A 19,100-nucleotide genomic window follows, 5' to 3' on the forward strand; every position below is an offset into this window, starting at 1 on the left:
TTTTTTCCATCTATTTATTATTAAGTCTCCCTTAGGTAAAATGAAATCGCTTGCAGGAAAATCCTGTTAGAAGTAATTTAACCAGAGTAAGGCTACAGTGAGAAGTTGATCAATCAATTAGTAGATCGACAGAAAATTAATCAGCAACTATTTTGACAATCAATTAGTTGTTTTAGTCCTTTTGAATAAAAAAAAACTCTTTTTAAAGGGGGGGTAGACTTGGAAACCGTGCTCATACATCACTATTCTCAAACATTTTATAGACTATAGACGATTAATTGAGAAAAATATTCAGCAGATTAACTATATGAAAAAAATCATTATTTGCAGCCCTAGCTCAAAGAATATTTGCAGCTCTTATAGTTTGGACAGTATAGTTTTTAGATTCCTTACTCAACAAAAGAGAACTTTTGCATTCCTGTAATAACCTATAGGAGGAGCTGATACAGATATCACAAAGTATAAATCTACTGAGGAAATATAAACCCTCTGAATATAGGATAATAGGATAGGATAATATAATTCAGGTCAAGAATATCACAATAAATTTACTGTTGAGCACCACAGATATGTTATGAATGCAATAGGAATATTATAATCATACATATAGTGATGCTATAGTGGTGCTTGTATAAATAAAGGACAAAACTAGACTGAGACTCAAAAACCATGCTGGCAGCGCTGCAAATCGGTAATTGCTACATAGCTGTGCTTTAAGCTAAATGCTAATACTAGCATAATAACATTCTCACAGTGCTACATGCTGATGTTTACCAGGGTCAGTTCTTGGTTTCGAATAAACACAACAACTAGAATGATGACAACTGGCTAACATGCTCACACTGCCCATGCTAACATGCTGTTTACTAGGTATAATGTTTACCATATCATCTTTAGTGTGTTAGCATGCTAACATTTGCTATCCTTAACTAATCACAAAGTACAGCATATAGTCATAAACCAAACTATTGGACAAAGTTTGACTTCACAATGGCCCTAGATGAAAAGTTAAGGGTTCACCAAAGGTATTCATCCTCTGGGCACCATGAATATCAGTCTTTTACACAAAACCACAAATGTCGACCTCATGGTTGCACTAGAGGAAAAGTCCAGAGATCACAAGAGAGTTTTTGTCAAGTCAGATTTATCATCTGAGGATCATCACATGATCATTGATCATGTCTGTATCAAATTTTGTGCCAATCCATTGAGTAGTTGTTGAGATATTTCACTGCATAAGTGAAAACATTGATACCACTGGTAGCGCTAGTGAAAAATCAGGGGATCACCAAAGTAATTAGGATTCATCCACTGGAGAACATGAATGTTTGAACCAAGTTTCATGGCAATCTATACAATAGTAGTTGAGATATTTCAGTGTGGACCGAAACAGGACCTACAGGCCGATAGTACGGCTGAAAAGCAAAAACTCAACAGTTTAACTAACAGACAGGGCCAACCACTGCTGTACGAGTCACAGTGATGATACAGTAACAGGCATTTTTCACAGCAGACATTTTGACAGGTCGCAGCAGGAAAAGCACAGGTGTAAATAATACAATTAATAATGGCTGAATTCCATGTAGTTGGTTTAGTTTCAGGGTGCTAGTACTTTTCATGGGGCTCTTGAATGGACTGGATCCGTCATTAATGTTATTAGAAACACCTGAGATTTTCCTGCTGTGCACGTCAAAATGTCTGCTGTGAGAAAGACATATTGGGGTTAGAGGAGGATGACTGAACACAGGTTGTCAGAAAAGGTTGCCAGCTAGAATTCTTCACTGGGAGCCACTGGTAAAATTGTACAGCATTTGGTTTGTCGTTGGTGTTTCTTTCAAACCTGGACAGTAAAGTGTAATTTAAGTGTGTTTGGTACAAACGCTTCTCCTGAATGTAAATCAGTCAGCATCTGTCGCCACCTAGTGGCTGTTTGTGTTGTGGGCACCCACTGTCTGAGTATGAGACCATTTTATCTCTCTGTAGGACAACAAAACACACTCCTTTCTGCTGCTAGAGGGCGTACAAATACCTGCAGCAGGAGGTAACTGCACATTTTCAAGGTGGCACCACCACAAGATGACTGGTAAGTTTTTGAGTCTGTATATTTTTTGCATGTATAGGCAACAAATTAGATAATGTTCATAACAGCATGATGTTATCATGGATTACATTCATTTTGTAATTTTAGTAATTATATAGATTTTGTATGAAAGCATGCTATTGCACAGCTGCTGTGCAGTAGCTACTGGGGGAGGTCATGTCCTCTGTATATTCCTCTGAGGGGAATTACATAGTACAACGCTGATTGTTATATTTTAAAATTAAATGTTTAAATTTGGAGTAGTTTTAGGCATACCAAAAAAATACATGAATAAAGGAAGATTTTATTCCTTGCAGTGAACTAATGTTTAAAACATGTTGGAAAAATGTATCTAAAACATGACAGAATTTATAATTAAACAGTTACCTTGAATAAAATATGACAAATCCAAATAATTCAAACACTGTTAACACTGTTATTTTTTAATTTTCTGAGGGCCGGGGGAATGTAGCTATGTGGGGTGATTTCAGTATATTTGAAATTTATTAATCTGCTGATTATTTTGTCAATCAATCGATTAACTGTTTAATCTATGAAGTGTTAAATAGCCTAATGGTGAAAAAAGGTGTTGTCTTCAAATGTCTTGTTTTGTCCGACCAACTGTTCAGAATCCAAAGGATATTTTAATAACTTCATATGCTTTATTTATATTCATATACGACAAAGAAATCCAGCAAATTCCTCCATTTGAGAAGCTGGAACCAGAACATTTTTTTAATATTTGCATGAAAAGTGCTTTACACAGTTAATTGAAAATAGTTGCAGATTAATTTTCTTTCAATCAACTAATCGTTTCAGATCTAATCTTAAATCCTGTTGCACTGGTTGGGGATTATAACATATGCATTAATACAGATCCATAGCTAGATTATTTTCCTTATTATCTTTTTGGCAATACATTATGTTTGTGGTTCCAAACCAGCAAGGGGTCTTGAGACATAATTACAGATGAGTATTAAATAATAAAAATCTAAATTGTGCAACAAAAAATTATGTTTATTTGAATTAAATAATAAATAATAAATCAAAACAAAAGATATATTCCCATCTAAATAAAAGGTTTATTTTGAAACTTGTAGCCGCAAACAAACCATGGGCCTTGCTGAGACTTTTATTTTGAAAGTAAACGAGCAAAAATCTCATATTTTACACAGAAAATGTAACTTGACTATAAGTGAATAAACATTTTTATTTCTGGGTTAAAAGTGCATTTTTGGTTAAAGATGTAGTTATGAGTATAAAATAATAACCTGGTTTATATCTGTTTTATTTTGATAGTCTGTAAATCTTCCTGAATCCAGGTTCAGTATCAGCTCAGACTTTCGCCATTTAAACCGGGTCACGTGGTAGAAACCGGAGAAACAACTGGTTCATTTGTCAAACATTGGCCTTGTGTGTGACTTTGTCCTCAGGCGGTTTCCTCCCTCGTCCACCTTACTTACCTGTAAGGTGAGTCAACACCTTCACTCGGAGGGACGATGTCCAACCTGCCGGACATTCCTGCTCTCCATAAACTCCGGTGGAAACAACAAGGAAACGAGGAGAGAGGGGAAATGAATCAGTTTACCGGAACGTACACGCACACCTCTGTTGCTCGTGTCGTCTGATGTGGAGAAGTTTGACAGTTTCCTGCCGTGCATAATGAAGATGTTCTCCTTTCTCCGTCCAGGTGAGTTTCAGGTGCTCTCTCTCTCTGACTGTATTTAAATTGTCTAAAGTTTATTATTTTTTCCTCACAAGTTCCCTGGTGTTTAAAACAAGGATTTATAGTGTGACAAAGTTCGTATGGTTCTTATCAACACTTCCTGTGGTATAATATGATGTAATATCACAGGAACCGGTTTTGCTGTGAAAGCGAAGTTGGATGATCAGTTGGACACTTGTTCCAAATTCACTCCATGTCACTAACTTTAGAAAAGCTGCAGTGAATAGTCAGTTAATCGATTAGTTGACAGACAAAAAGATTAACTAATCCAAGTATTTTAATAATTGATCATTCGTATATATGTCATGACCAAATATTTGTAATGATGTCTCTGTTGTGTTTACTTTTGCAGTTTCACTTTATGTCTTGTGCAATACCTCATTTAATGGTGACTTATGCTTTAATTTGAGCACTGACTTTTTATATAATATTATTTTGTTATCTTATTTGTTCATATAACTTTATTTTTTTTATTTGAACAGTCAGGTGGGGTCAGGGGAGGACGAGTGTTCCTGTTGGGTTTTATTGTTAAAACCCCTCCAAAAAAAAACAATCAAATATTCTATTTTAACCCTCAGTTAAGATTTAATTTGAAGAAATGCAAAAACATTAACATGAATAGGAAGCAGCGTCAGTAACAGCACCTTTGCATCACATTAAATTTTTGATGTTCAAGTTCAGATTTCTTGTCATTTCCACATATATGTTTAACGTAAATATGTTGTGAACCGCTCGTTCGTTAGCAGCAACGACTTATATATAAACAAGGTCGATTGTCTTTTAGCATGGCCAACACCTGATGATTGTGTGGAGACATGATGAAGCTGCCATGTAGAGCGGGGTTTCACTGGGGGCCCAACAACACATTTGGACCCCACGGCCCCCTAGGAGGTTAATCCGTCCATGTCCTGAGGCTGAATGAAGAGCTAACCTGATGATTACCTGTGCACTTTATTCTCATGGTTTTCAGCGTGTGGGAAGGGTTTTGTTTTGTGTGCGCTGTGATCATGTAAGTTACTATAATCTCGCTGTAATTACCTGTTTGCTTCCAGTCAGGGACCCCCCCCCTGAAGACATCCACATCTCCTCTCTGCCTCCCAGTGTTCCCATAGATCAGGAGGCAGAACAAGCTGGAGGACAAGGTGAGGGTGTTTATTTTGTAGACAGTCTTTTTGTGAGGAATTATCACAGTTTTACGAAATGCTTAGAGCCTTTTAGAAAGGGATTTATTCAGTTACAAGGAAGTCATTCCTGCCAACGCCATGTATAACAAATCCCCTCAGTGTTGAGAGAGGTGCCTCCTCTGACAGTGAAGCACCAAGCTCTTCTTTCCCCCGTTAAACCAGGGCAAACCTCAGACAGTCATTATATTACCGGTTTATCTTGTTCAACTCTTTGCCCTATGTACTGTATGTAGAATATTGTCCTAGTTTGGCTCACTCTGTCAGTTTACTCCTTTGATCCACACTGAAATATCTCAACAACTATTATATTTATTGTCATAAAGTTTTGTACAGACATTCATGGGGACCAGAAGATGAATCCTAATGAATTTAATGATCCCCTTTCATTTCCTCTAGCGCCACCAACAAGCCAGAGTTTTCACTTATTCTGCGAAAGCCGAATAAGTGGTACAATTTTCCCCTTGTGTTGTTTTTGCTTTTTTCAGAGGTAAAATTATTCAGTAATCTTCAAGAAAAAAAAAAGAAAATATTAGAGTATAGTTAAAATACTAAGCATAATTTGGATTTCACAGAAGTGCGTGGTTTTGTTTTTCTTGACAGTCTCACCTCCAGGTCCATTTAGCAGCTGTTCTGAAGCTTTCAATCATATGAAGAAGAAGTTCGACAGTTGTCATGCAGTTGTAAATGTAGAACATTTTGAACTCTTAACTTTTCTAAGTCATCGTGGATAAGAAGTCCTTAAAGTGTGTCATCAAATGTCTCTATATTTCCATGACAACAGGACAACTCCTACTAATGAGGAAGATCATGTGATATGATCAAAAGCTCCACAAAAGTGGACATTGAGGTGACGTTTGTCAAAGGCTGTTTCCAAGTTAAAAAATGAAATCTGAAACTCATTGTTTTATTGCACCTTCATGAGTATGTGTGTGTTTGCTACACTGAAGGATTGTGGGTGATGTAAATTCTTTAGAGGTAAAATTTATGTTGTAGTTTCACCATGTTTGTGTCACATTTCAGCAGATGATGTGGTGGGAGAGAAAGCAGTGATCCAGACCACACACACACACAGAGTCTCTGCTCCCTCGGTCTTCCTCCAGAAACAGGATAATGACCCTTTGTCTAGTACTTACTTCGACCAGAGGGTCCCTGTTCCCGAGGACGACAGCGAGGTAACCCACCAGTCCATGAAAAGTGCTAATGAATGAAGTGATGCTAATTTCCAGTCTAGATCCTGTTAACGTTGTTAGTCTTACAGCTAACTTTTCTCTCCTGTAGAGGGGTTTTAGTCTCCGTAAGCTGTGGGCCTTCACTGGGCCGGGGTTTCTGATGAGCATAGCCTACCTGGACCCAGGTAACATCGAGTCTGACCTGCAGTCTGGTGCTAAAGCTGGCTTCAAGGTAAGGCTGCAAGTAATGATTATTTTCAATTTTCAGTTAAACTGCAGATTACTTTCTCGTTTATAAATTAATTGTGTTGTCTACAAAATGCCAGAGAATACTGAAAAATCACCATTTCTGACGCTCTGGTAACTTCAGAGTCCAAAATCCAAAGATAATCAGTTACAATCTCTTAACACAAAGAAAATCAGCAAATCCTCACAAATAAGAAGCTGGAACTTGGGAACGTCTGGCATTTTTACTTAGAAAATTACTTAAGCAGTTAATAAATTATCAAAAAACCAACCACCACTAAGACTCTCAACAACCACACGGACACAAACAACCTTAAAGATGCAACATGCAATGCGGTTGCTCTGTGCTGATCTGTGGGTCTGGCTCTTTTGTAGATGTTGGGGTTGGCTTTTACATGTCTTTGCCCAGGGTCCCATTGTCTCACAATCCATCCCTGCTTTTCTTAAGGACAGGTTATTCCCACGCTCTCTCAGATTGGCTTGACATTAGTCTCACTACACTGCTGGTCAAAGTTTAACAAAGAAAGCGACAAAGTGTTGCCAGACCTGGAAACACATTCTTGAAATCATCACTCGTGGTTTAATTAGAGTGAAGGTGAAGGAGTTGGAGTGAATATTCACAGAGTGGTGAAAGAGTGACTGAGCCTTTAGCCTTAAACCAGACTGTTTGTTAATGTTAAGTGATTCTTTTTGAGGTTCACATCCTGCTGCCATTCAGAGTGGTAAGGCTGCAAAATACTGACAAACAGAAACATTTTTGTGGTCAGTTTCAATCAGATAAAACAGTCAAATAAGTTTTGAAAATGTTTTTTGCTTTAGTGTGGTGTTGAAGAGAAGAAAAGGCAACAATAAATCTGTACCAGACAATACTGAGTCCTCTCTAAAGATATAAATACCACACAGTATTGGTGTACCATGCAGCTCCACTGACAAACAGAGAGACACATGTGGGTGAAAGCATAACCTCGCTGGCAGAAGAATGAGAGAGTGATGTAAGAATAAATCCAGACTTCCTTTATCATTTTTAGATCTACCAGAAAAAACTATGTATGTTGAGGAAGAGGAAGTAAATGCAGATGGCATCAGTGCACGGCCTAAAAATATTTGTGAGATAATGTTCAGAAATAAGCACGAGGCTGATGTTGTTGTGTTTTTATTGACATACAGTATTTCAACAACTGTTGGATGAATCACCATGAAGTTTTTTACAAACGAACATTCATGGTCCCCAGGGGAGGATTTGTAAAAACTGACCTTTCATCTAGTGTCATAATTTCAAATGTTAGAATATGTAGCATGTAGCGTGGCTGTAGACCAGGGGCAGGCAAATGAGACAAATATTCCCCTCCAATAAAAATGATAGAATAGAATCACAATAGAAGCGGATGTTTTCACTTTTAGATTTTGCATCAAAACTTTTACATAATTTCTCATAAATCTCCTGAAGGTAACAATATATTTACATTGTATAAATCCCAATAAATAATCAATAATTTGCTTTTCAAACACAAATAGGTGGTGGTCTAACAGAACTCCTAATACTGCAATACTGCTAATAATATTTTCTCAGGCAACATCCACATTACAACAAGAACAACTACAAACTTTGGAATTATATCTGAACATCACTTTCCGAGACCGAAATCTTATCGCCAATTATTTGATCTCATAACGTGGTGGATGAAGTGACGCTTCTGTTCTCGTCCTGTCAGCTCCTCTGGGTGCTGCTGGGAGCCACCATCATCGGCCTGCTGCTGCAGCGGCTGGCGGCCCGGCTGGGCGTGGTGACCGGGATGCACCTGGCTGAAGTCTGCAACCGCCAGTACCACACTGTGAGTCTGTTACACATCTAATCCCAGCTGTTAATGACGATTTCCTTTTTTGCATGAAGCATCCTAACTGCCTGCCTACACTCACCGCATCTTCTGTTTTCATTTGTGATTGGCTTCCAAATACAACGGGCCAACAGGGTTGTCTCAGCAGCAATGGAGAGATGATCTAAATGAGAGGCTGTGAGCAAACGTCCTGGTTTATTGAAACTGCCTCATTGCGTAACCAGCTCTGTTGTTACAGTAGCTGTAATCCTTGGATTATATAATGAAAAGACTCAAATCAAATGTAAGACAAGGATAGTTTATCAAAGAAAATGTGGAATCTGATTTAATTTGCAGTTAAAATCAGAGCGACTGAATCAATTATTCACGTGGATGTACGTCTAAATCCAGCTTGTGTAAAAATGTATCTGCTTCTCTAATAACTGAAGAGGAAAAGCAACTGTTGGCAAACGTGGTAAAACATCATGCGACCACCTCTTTTGTTCTGTTTTTCTTTGTTCTCAAACATGCTACTGCATCTCTGCTGCGGCATGTTTCAAGTCGAATTGGCCGAATTTGCGTCTTTTACCTTTTTCTGTTTAAAGTACTTAGAGATGCATCTGAAGAAGTCAAGATGTTTGTGTTGTGGACGTGTCAGCCGGCTCAGTCAGTCTCTATGTACACAAGCTGCTCTATTTTAATAAACCCATAGGTCAAGTTTGTAATTGGTCAAAATGATGTAAAGCTGGAAACAATTCACTGAAAATGAAAAAGAAATTGGCTTTGTGATTGATGCATCTGGACTGTTGTAGCTAAATCAGCTTTTTTATGTCTAATAAAAACAAGATGATTTAGCTACAGCTTTGAACTAATAGCTCAAAGCTGAAATGGGCCTGTATACACTCACACTTTCCATTAACTATAGTTCACTTTAAATATTGACAAAAACAGATATTTTACAGATACAGCAAAAGAAAGAGGTCTTTCTATTATTTTGCATACCCTCATTGATATAAATGTGGTGGACAAAATAATAGAAACACCTGCAGCACAACAAACTACATCCTCCAGTTGAATCAACACCTTTTAAAGACTGATCATTATAAACTTTGAGGACAGGTTTTTATTGTAGGACTGTTGTACTGTTGTATGAGACTGCAGTAGCTTTAGCTAGGTGTCTGTATACAGACACAATTTAGGACCTCTCGCTACTACAAGTAGGACCAATCTTCTATGATTTCTGGATAAAGGGAAACTTTTTTTCAAAATAAGAAACATGGCTGACCAAGCAACCGCTGAGAGAAAATCCATCAGTGAGTGGAACAAACAAAAAAACTTCCAGCTGCATTAAATCTGAGTGCAGCTCAGAGCTGAGATGCTGTGGTTTCTTGTAGCAGGACTCAGTGCTTCTGCTGACTCCTCAGCTAAGGCAAGAATGGGTCAAAGGCTGGACCAATCAGAGCAGAGCTGGACAACACTGTCTCATACGCCCACATGAGGACAGAACATGCCACTGCAACACTTTGTTGTATTTCATATGTGCTTGTATAATATTAATCTTGATGTTTCAAGTTGTTCTTGCCCGTCTCATGCTGGCATGTTGCTGTAAACTGATCTTCACGTGTAAAATCGGCAGAGAGCCCCTTGAACATGATATCATCCGTGTCATCTGTCCAGGTGCCTCGTATCATCCTGTGGTTGATGGTGGAGCTGGCGATCATTGGCTCAGACATGCAGGAGGTCATTGGCTGTGCCATCGCTTTCAGCCTTCTCTCCTCTGGCAGGTGGTGTAAACAGACTCGCACTTCAATATGAGGACGAGCGCTTTAAAATGGTTCGATTACTACCTGGATGTTGATTATTTCCAATGTGTGTGTCTTTGTGTGTTTTCACCTGTAGGATCCCCTTGTGGGGTGGTGTCCTCATCACCATCATCGACACCTTCGTCTTCCTCTTCTTGGACAAGTATGGTACGTTGTGGGCGTTTTCTGTCGCGTCTTCACACATCGTCAGAGTTTTACATGGATCATTTTCAAACTGTAGTGAAACACGTTCTTTCTCTGCAGGTCTGAGGAAGCTGGAAGCATTTTTTGGTTTGCTCATTACTGTCATGGCCATCACATTTGGATATGAGGTACAAGCATTTAACATATGACTGAATATGAGTTAAACAGGTTCTCTTAGACGTTTCTCCCACCCATGATTTTCTGTCTGTGCTTGAGCTTGTTATAACATTTAAATTAAGGGTCCTGAACCAGTCACATGCAATAAATAAGTCAATGACTTTATGCAGTTCCTCTCTGTTTCCCCTCCGTCAGTATGTGACAGTGAGTCCAGACCAAGGCCAGCTGCTGATGGGGATGTTCGTGCCGTACTGTAAAGACTGTGGGCCAGTTCAGCTGGGCCAGGCCGTCGGCATCGTAGGAGCAGTCATCATGCCTCACAACATTTACCTCCACTCTGCTCTCGTCAAGGTGCGATCAATCGCTGAATAGTTATGAAATTCCCTTTTCTAATCATCTATATGAAACTGTCTGACTGCATCAGCCGATCCGAATGTTCTTTCAGTCTCGAGAGGTGGATCGGACAAACAGGAAGGAAGTAAAAGAGGCCAACAAGTATTTCTTCATTGAGTCGACCATTGCGCTGTTTGTCTCTTTCCTCATCAATGTCTTTGTGGTGGCCGTTTTTGCCACGGCTTTCTACGAACGCACAAATTTAGAGGTGGTGAGTATCTCTGCAGTTGCTCTTAAGATCTAACAAGAGTAAAATTAAAGCCGTGTTTTGGAATTTCAGAAATGTGTGATTTCATTGGCTGTTCTGCTACGTGTGTGTGTGTGTGTGTGTGTGTGTGTGTGTGTGTGTGTGTTCTCTGATTTCAGCACAATGTCTGCAATCAGTCAGGAAGTCCTCATGCACATGAAATCCCTCTGAACAATGAAACTCTAGAGGTGGACATCTATAAAGGGGTAAGTTTCAAGCCCTTTCCATGCAGCTATTGCTACAGAATGCTTGCAAGTTCACCTCAGCGTGTTAGTGTTAGTGCCAACGTTGCTTTAACAGCTGTTTACTTATCAGTCTTGCGACTGTGCAACACAATGAATGTGTTCCACAAGACACTTTCTAAAAATGTCCACCATTATCCTTGTTTTTGTTTTTTTGATATTGCACCTCTCTCTCTCTCTCTCTCTCTCTCTCTCTATGATTTCCGATTGTTCACCTTGTCTTTGAATGTGGCCCTTCACAACAACTATAAACATGGTCGGACAAAACATTGCATGAACTAGTTCAGATGCAGCATACAGCTGTCATCAGTGTGTTTCTAGCAGCAGCTGTTTTCAGAGAAGAAGCTCTAAAAACCCGCTGTCCATACCTGCCCAGCGAGCACCGAACAGCAGACGGACGCTGCTACACAGTCAGATCTCCTGACTCTTTAGTTGTGTTGTGTTTAAAGGATCAATTAATTCACTTTTAACCTGCATTCACTTATTTTGTGAGCAGCACAACAAGGTGTAAATACAACATGCTCAAATTTATTATCATCTTATAAAGCTGATGTGGCAAAATTGTTAGACATCCAGCGGACATGGAGCATCATCATCTTTCATTTGGGGTCATGCTCGATGAACGTAAGTCCAATATTCTTTTTCCCTCTCCGTGTATCTGGGTCTGTAGCTGCTAAATACTCCACTGTGTTCAGCACCTTGTTTCTAACTTTGTCTGGTGTTTGGTTTTGGGCAAGTGGCACACAGTGGGTTTTTATAGGTGATATTTTTCACTGAGAAAAGCTGTTGAAACGATACTAATGAGAGCAGTGAGAGCAAAACACAACAGCGAAGTTGTGGGCTGTAAACCCAAAATAATGAGCTGTAGGATGCTAAAACACCACATAGATCTGAGGGGAAGTGCAGAGTTTAGTGATAATTCTCTGTGGGTTTATCACCACTAGTGACTTCCTTCAAATTACAGTAATTTCATCCTCTGAAAATAATAAAAATAGTGATTTAAGTAGCTTTAAATTAAAATGTTGGCGTCTTGTCCTCTCCTGTTTTTATTGAAGCAACATAAGACTGTACTTGTTTTCTTGTCTGTTGTGTGTAACGCTGCTGCTGAATTTGTTTTCCTAAGTTGGTTTTATGGACTGTGTTCCTTGTTTGCGTGTCTGTGGCAGGGAGTGGTGCTGGGCTGTTTCTTTGGCCCAGCAGCGCTCTACATCTGGGCTGTGGGGATCCTTGCAGCTGGTCAGAGCTCCACCATGACCGGAACGTACTCTGGTCAGTTTGTCATGGAGGTCAGTGGAGGAGGGAGGAATCAGCTGTGCACAAAAACACACACGTATAGCACAAACAATGGAAACATCAGCCCTGTCCATCACCTTCATCATAAATATCTTCTCCCATATCAGTCCGATAGTGTTATTGAATTTTAGCCGTACACTATTTTTGTAGCTTTACATCAAAAACTCCGTTACATCCAGCAGGATCTTCTTTGCTTTGCTGAAACAGTCGTAAGCAACTGCACACAGACTGATGTGTTTCCCTGCCCTCAGGGTTTCCTGAACCTGCGCTGGTCGCGTTTTGCTCGGGTGTTGTTGACCCGCTCCCTCGCCATCACCCCCACACTGCTGGTGGCCATCTTCCAGGACACGCAGCGTCTTACGGGCATGAACGACTTCCTCAACGTGCTGCAGAGCATGCAGGTCAGACAGGAGGGGGGAAAAACTGCTTCACTGGCAGCTTCATCCAACCATTCATCAGCATCTCTCCGCCTTTGTCTGCTTTATCCTCCTTGTGTATCACCTTTCTCTCATAGCGCTTTATCTGTGCTTTATCAATCCGTTATCGTCACGTTAACATAATTAACCTCCTAAGACCCGAGCTCTATTCTTTGCTATATAGGCTGATTGGGACCTGAGAAAAATGATGTCCACATATGAGGACATTAGTTTTAAATTTCGATTACTGAGTGGCAGTATAATATCCTCATATGTGGTCACCAGGCCCTTGTTGAGAAAAAGTTAGTATTGTGGTCCACAGAACCCAAAATGTGAGGTCCTCATATGTGGATGCCAGGTCCTAGGAGGTTAAGATATATAGTTATATTAATATATATATATATATATAATATATATATATATATATATATATATATATATATATATATATATATATAGTTAGGATTGGATTTAATTTTCCATTCTGGATCCAGTTCCAAGTTCATAAAATTACCTGATTTATTAATCTCACGGTCTAATGCTTTTCTTAGTAATTAATGAGCTAAATAGTAAATATGTACTCCATCTGGAAAAGGGTTTGATCTCCTAGAAAGTCAATCTTTGATTTTCTAGTTATTAAATATTAAGTTATTTATAACTTCTTTTACTCATGACTGTTGAAAACCCCTATGGATGTCATCAGGGTTTACTCCAGCTTGGGCTTGTGCTAGTTACTCTCCACCCCTGCACTGTGACATATCACACATTTCTCCTTTGTCTTCTCTCACAGTTGCCATTCGCCCTCATTCCCATCCTCACCTTCACCAGTTTGCCATCTCTCATGAATGAGTTTGCCAACGGCATGTGAGTTCATCTGCATCATGAGACGCAAAGGCAACTACGACTCCACTCGCTTTATTATCCGACTTTCAAACATATTTGTTCTCTTCTCTCTGCAGGGTGTTTAAGATCGGAGGAGGGGTGGTGATCTTGATGGTGTGTGCCATCAACGTGTACTTTGTTGTGATTTATGTGACTGCACTCAACAGTGTGTGGCTGTATGTGGTGGCAGCGTTCCTCTCCATAGCGTACCTGACATTTGTGGGATATCTGGTAGGTATCATCAGAAGAGAATTTACTGTGAATGATGTTCATTCCTCTGTGAACCTAAAACTTGTTTAACCAGATTCTACAACAAATTATTCAGACGGTTAACAATATAAACTTTACTGTGATTTCAAGTCGGTCTTTTCAGATTCAGCCATCTTCTACAATATTGTTGGAACGTGTCGTTACAAAACCAGATAATGCTGTCTACATATATTTACAATGCTGTCGCTTTTAGCTTTCTGTTAGCCTGTCTATAACAAACTAGAACCACTTCCTTATGTCAGGACGACGTGGTCACTAAGAATAAAAATTAGATCTGCAAAAAATGTTGATAATTGATAAAAAAGTCCTTTTTAAAACAAGAATGCTAAAAATCCACAGTTTCTCACCTGTCAAATGTCAATATTTGCTGGTTGGTTTTCTTTCCAGGTTCAATTTAAGATGTCACTTTGAGCTCTGAGAAAGTATGACAGACTTTTACAGAGCAAAATATCTTGTGAATTTTTAAGTATACGAGTAATTTCTATGTTTTGTTATTTAACATTTTAAGTATTTCTTGTGGCCTGTTGGAATCTGAGAGATGGGTTTTCTGTGTGTGTGTTGGGATAAATCGATGATGAGACTTATAGAAGTGTTGTCACATCACAGCAGCACGGTTCACGGTACGATGCTGCGACTTTATATTGAATATGTGATCTTCATCTGACTGATCAATTACTGATTAGTTGTTAATGTGTGTGTCTCTATCTGTGCTGCAGGTGTGGCTGTGTCTCATCGCTCTGGGAGTTTCCTGTCTGGACCCGGCCACCAGGAGAGGGAACGACACGACCATTCTGATCGAGCAGCAGCCGGAGTTCGACTCCTGAATCAAACGTGTGCTCGAGCTTATTACAAAGGTGCAGCTGTGAGCAGCCTGACTGTTTCAGCACATCCAGTCTTCTTTGATGCTGATTTATTTATACAATAGGTTTATTAACTGTCACTAGAAATTTTGTATGAATTGCACGATACATATCTACGGTCCTGCGCAAACGTTCCAGGCACTAAAAGTAAAGTGGGGATTCTTTCAAATATAAGACCATGAATAGTTTTTATTTATCAATCAACTTGTGTTGTAAATAGAAAAAACCTAAATCAATATGGTGTGACCACACAGTTTTTCCATGGTACTTGGCAGATTAGCATTTAGTCTCTGTATCTTCTGTCATCGTGTGATCCCAGACTGACTCCATGATGTTGAGATAAGCGTTCTGAAGAAAGTTATTTATGACTCTGGTTGTGTGTTTAGGGTTGTTGTCCCACTGCAGAATGATTTTGGGACCGATAAGACACCTACCTGATGGTACTAAGTGATGGGTAAGGATCTAAACAGCTAACGAGCCTAAAACTTTTCCACAGTACTGCATTTATTTAATAATCGATAAACTGTTATCGTCTGTATCTTTACTGATTGTACAAAACAATTAAGATGAGAAGATGAAAACATGCAGCTCATACAAAACACTGTCTCTGGGTTTCTGCAGGTTCAGGAGGTTGCATTTAAGACTTTGAACCTTTTTCATGGATGAAGTTTAATACCTGTTTCACAGTCAGACACAGACCAACGTATGAAAGTAACCTATAGAGACGGTATGGCCTAGAAATATTCTTTATCACTACTTCTTAGCAGTCTGATGGTGCTGCCTAAAACCTCACCAAAAAAATAGAATAGTGACTTTTTAACACGTTTTAAGACTTTTTCGAAGAAGCTGAATCCAATGTTGATCAAGAACCTGCAGAGACCCTGTTATCTCCATGCAGTTTCTCTCTTGGCCACAGGGAGGCAGTGCAGGTCACAGGAGAGATTCCTCGGCCACAGTAAATGTCTCACCACCAGAGCTGAACAACATAACACAACACATTAAATGACATGGTGCGTTACATCATGTTTTACGTGTTGTTACGATTGCACAGAAACAACATTATTATATTAAACAAACCAAACAGAAAAAGCTGCAGTGATGGGACTTGACTGTATTATTCATAGTGTACATTCAGATGTGGCTGGTGTTTGACATGCCTGTGGTGGTGGTATGTCTGAAGAGTTGCAACTATTGTGCAACAGCAAGCAAGCACTGCTGGTTTCAGTGCTGCTCGAATTCCAGTCCTGAAGTGCTTCAGCCTTTGCAAGCCGAGGAGAGGCGGATGGACAGGTTTTTCTTTGCATTGTGGCGGGGAACTTTTTTTTTTTTCTTCTTCTTCTCCTTCTTCTTTCCCTGTCATGGAGGCAGAGTTATGTAAGAGGGGAGAGTCTTCCCACCGCCCCTCTCTGTTTTTGTTTTTCTCAATGAGCCAATGTCTCCCTGCCTAGGCCTCACAGCCTGTCCAGTAGGCCCCTTTCCTGGAAACATAGCCTAGCAGAGGCCACTCAGGGGCAGGCCTGCGAGGTGGTGGGAGGAGGAGGAGGAGGAGGGAGGGAGGGGTGGGGGTGGGGGTGGAGGGGGGGCTCTTCCAGCAAATCACATGATTGTAGACCCTACAGTCCCAGCCCTACATGAGGCTCAGATGCTGCAAGCACATTTCAACAGCTAGTTTGTCATCAGCATGATTGGATGTAGCTAATGCATGGCAGAGTGCATAAGGCTGTAAGTAGACGCTGTGGATTCCCAGGTGTGAAATGTAGAAATAGAACCACAACACCTAATGGATGGACTGTATGTTTGTGTGTACGTCTGTGAGTGTGCAAGACATTAATGCGATATTTTTTTGTTGCAATTATTGAAAATATCACCACTGATGTTTACTGTACAGTATAACTTGATGAACATTATTTTCTGTTGAATTTTGACACATGTCCCAGACATTAATTCAGTGGAATTAACTTTCTGAATCTTCCCTGGTGGACGATCGTTTGGCCTCGGTGCCCTTGAAATATTTACAGCTGATTTATGACAATGTGCTCAAAACTATTTTAACAAACAGTGATGTTATTTGTACTGTGTGTTTTGTTATCATGCTCCAGTTGATGACATGCTACAGATTAACAAACTTAAGCTGTTGATTTATGTTTGCTCAAAGATATCTTTGAACTACCATGCTGTTTTATTACTGTGGCACACCAGAACTGGCTGATTTAATGAGATGCAATCATAAAAAAATCATTAAATGTGTTGTGTTGTAAAGAACGATGCCACTGAACAAACACAATAAACCACAACGTAAAAATACAACTGCTGTACATCAGGATTATATAAGAATAGTCACCTTTGTTTGCATCATGACTTGTTTTCATATCTGTCTCTTTCTCTCTGTGGGATTTAACAATGATGAATTTCAGGTCTCAGGCTTGAAGTGCAGTTCACTTGTGATTTACTTTTCTTTTCACCTCAGGTTGTTTTTACATGCTTGTGCATTAGTGCTGTTCCCTGCTGAAAGATGGATGTACTTTTTACACGTATCGGGTGTTTGAAGTCACATGTTTTGGACAGATTTTCCATGGGTACAACTGCAGCACCCTGCAACACTCTGTCCAGGCCCTTCCTTAACACCATTTGACCCCTTTGCTCTTTCTGTCGGTCTGTCTGTCCTCTCTGAGGAATGCACATGCAACGTTACCAAAAGTAGAGGGGCAAGACGCACCAGAGAGCAGGCAAAGATAATGAATTTCAAGTTGATTTAGTAAACAGTGGCATCAGCTTTAAAACCACATGACATTTTCCAGCTGTGCGGTCCATACTTATTATGTATATATTTTTACACAGATCTGTCAGTGCTGCCCTAAAATGTCCGACACCAGGAATGCAAACAGCAGGGCCATTCTTGTTTATGCCTTGCATTGTGGCCACTGTGGGCACTGGCTGAGCTTGTGGTGTAATGGGCCCACATGTGTTTGGAATGGGGAGCCTGACTATCTCAACTGTGTAGTTATTCCTTTATTAACAAGTTTATTTTCATTGTTTCTGTCTGTTTTGCTCAGCTAAACAGTCTTCCAGATGTACGCAGTGTGTCGTTCTCTCCGTCATTCTCATGTGTGTAAATGCAGAAAATATCTGCTGTTACTTAATTTCACACCATAGTTGTTCACCATGCACTGCAGCAAGAAGATGCGTGTGATTTTACTTTTAACTTTTCTTCACCTCCAGAGGATAAGGAGGCACTGCAGAACCTCCATGTTGTATATACAAATATCTGGGGACCCACTAGTTGACCGCATTGCCTAACATGGTGTCAAACCCACTTCTATTTATTTGAACAAGGTAAAACAAATGTGTTTTAGTCCAAGCTGCTCAGAAAATGACTATACTTGATACAGTGAAAAAATAATTATGAAATAACAGGACCTGTCTGCAGCTTAGTACATCTTATTTTAATTTAGACCAATAGCAACAGCAACTGTTCATGTTTTTCTGAATTATTCACTGGATTTAGACCTAAAATAGTGGCTATTTTTAGTCTTAACTGATCTGAATTTTTACATGATGCAACCATCATGTAATGTTTATGACAAGCAGTGGTAAAGTAAAGTAACAACAGAGCCTGGGTGCTCTGTTGTTGCACAGATGTTTGGTGATTGCCATAACGCAGTGGTTCCTAGAGTAAAATCCCCTAGCATTTTTCAAGTAAAACAATTTACAGTTTCATTTTACTATTGTGTCACTGGAGGGAAGAGAAATGAGAGAGAAAATGAAACAAGCCTGGGTCACTGGTTTCACTCTGCCCTCTGTTACCTCCAGACATTAAGTACTACTGAGGAACAGTTACCATGTAGTCCTGCACAGAGTTATATCTCCCAACCAAGTCTTGCTGATGTGGAGGTGTCCAGTGGAGACTGTGGATCCTTCAGATGAAGAGAAACCGGAAAGCTCTCCTAAATTACATGCATTATAGGTATAGTACAACTATTTATAGTTTCCTTTTAAGGTTCAAGGTTTACTTCAAGTCACCCTATAGTTAAAGTTGTTAACTAATTAATAAGCACTAGTATCTACATCTCTTATATTATAGTTTTATGAACAACTAATTAAATGTTTATATACTGCTTATAAATGCTAAATAATGGAAATTAAAGTCAAGTGTTG

General features: G+C 39.5%; 1 protein-coding gene across 4 annotated transcripts; it reads left to right on the plus strand.

The window, feature by feature from the left end:
- The first annotated feature begins 3,449 nt into the window (after positions 1-3,449).
- On the plus strand, positions 3,450-15,472 carry LOC130175571 (natural resistance-associated macrophage protein 2-like). 4 transcript variants are annotated; one of them, XM_056386146.1, is made up of 17 exons: positions 3,450-3,770; positions 4,859-4,948; positions 6,011-6,162; positions 6,269-6,391; positions 8,118-8,237; positions 9,897-10,003; positions 10,119-10,189; positions 10,286-10,353; positions 10,538-10,693; positions 10,788-10,946; positions 11,102-11,188; positions 12,391-12,510; positions 12,769-12,918; positions 13,724-13,797; positions 13,893-14,046; positions 14,802-14,939; positions 15,332-15,472. In XM_056386146.1, exons 1-16 carry the CDS (start codon positions 3,743-3,745, stop codon positions 14,907-14,909), a joined length of 1,767 nt encoding a protein of 588 aa, XP_056242121.1. In that variant the 5' UTR covers positions 3,450-3,742; the 3' UTR covers positions 14,910-14,939; positions 15,332-15,472. The 4 variants fall into 4 exon arrangements, with proteins under 4 accessions (XP_056242121.1, XP_056242120.1, XP_056242122.1 ...); XM_056386145.1 differs by having other exon boundaries at positions 14,802-15,472; XM_056386147.1 differs by having other exon boundaries at positions 6,014-6,162; positions 14,802-15,472.
- Positions 15,473-19,100: the final 3,628 nt, after the last annotated feature.

This window comes from Seriola aureovittata, chromosome 9 (assembly GCF_021018895.1).
Source record: "Seriola aureovittata isolate HTS-2021-v1 ecotype China chromosome 9, ASM2101889v1, whole genome shotgun sequence".
In the NCBI taxonomy this organism is placed as follows: domain Eukaryota; kingdom Metazoa; phylum Chordata; class Actinopteri; order Carangiformes; family Carangidae; genus Seriola; species Seriola aureovittata.

What these genes read in the sequence shown, in the direction of transcription:
- LOC130175571 (XM_056386145.1), top strand. Translation starts at nt 3,743, where the DNA reads ATGAAGATGTTCTCCTTTCTCCGTCCAG. An exon ending in GCAACCGCCAGTACCACACT is followed by an intron (nt 8,238 to 9,896) that starts GTGAGTCTGTTA and finishes TCATCTGTCCAG; the next exon opens with GTGCCTCGTATCATCCTGTG. An exon ending in AACGCACAAATTTAGAGGTG is followed by an intron (nt 10,947 to 11,101) that starts GTGAGTATCTCT and finishes CTCTGATTTCAG; the next exon opens with CACAATGTCTGCAATCAGTC.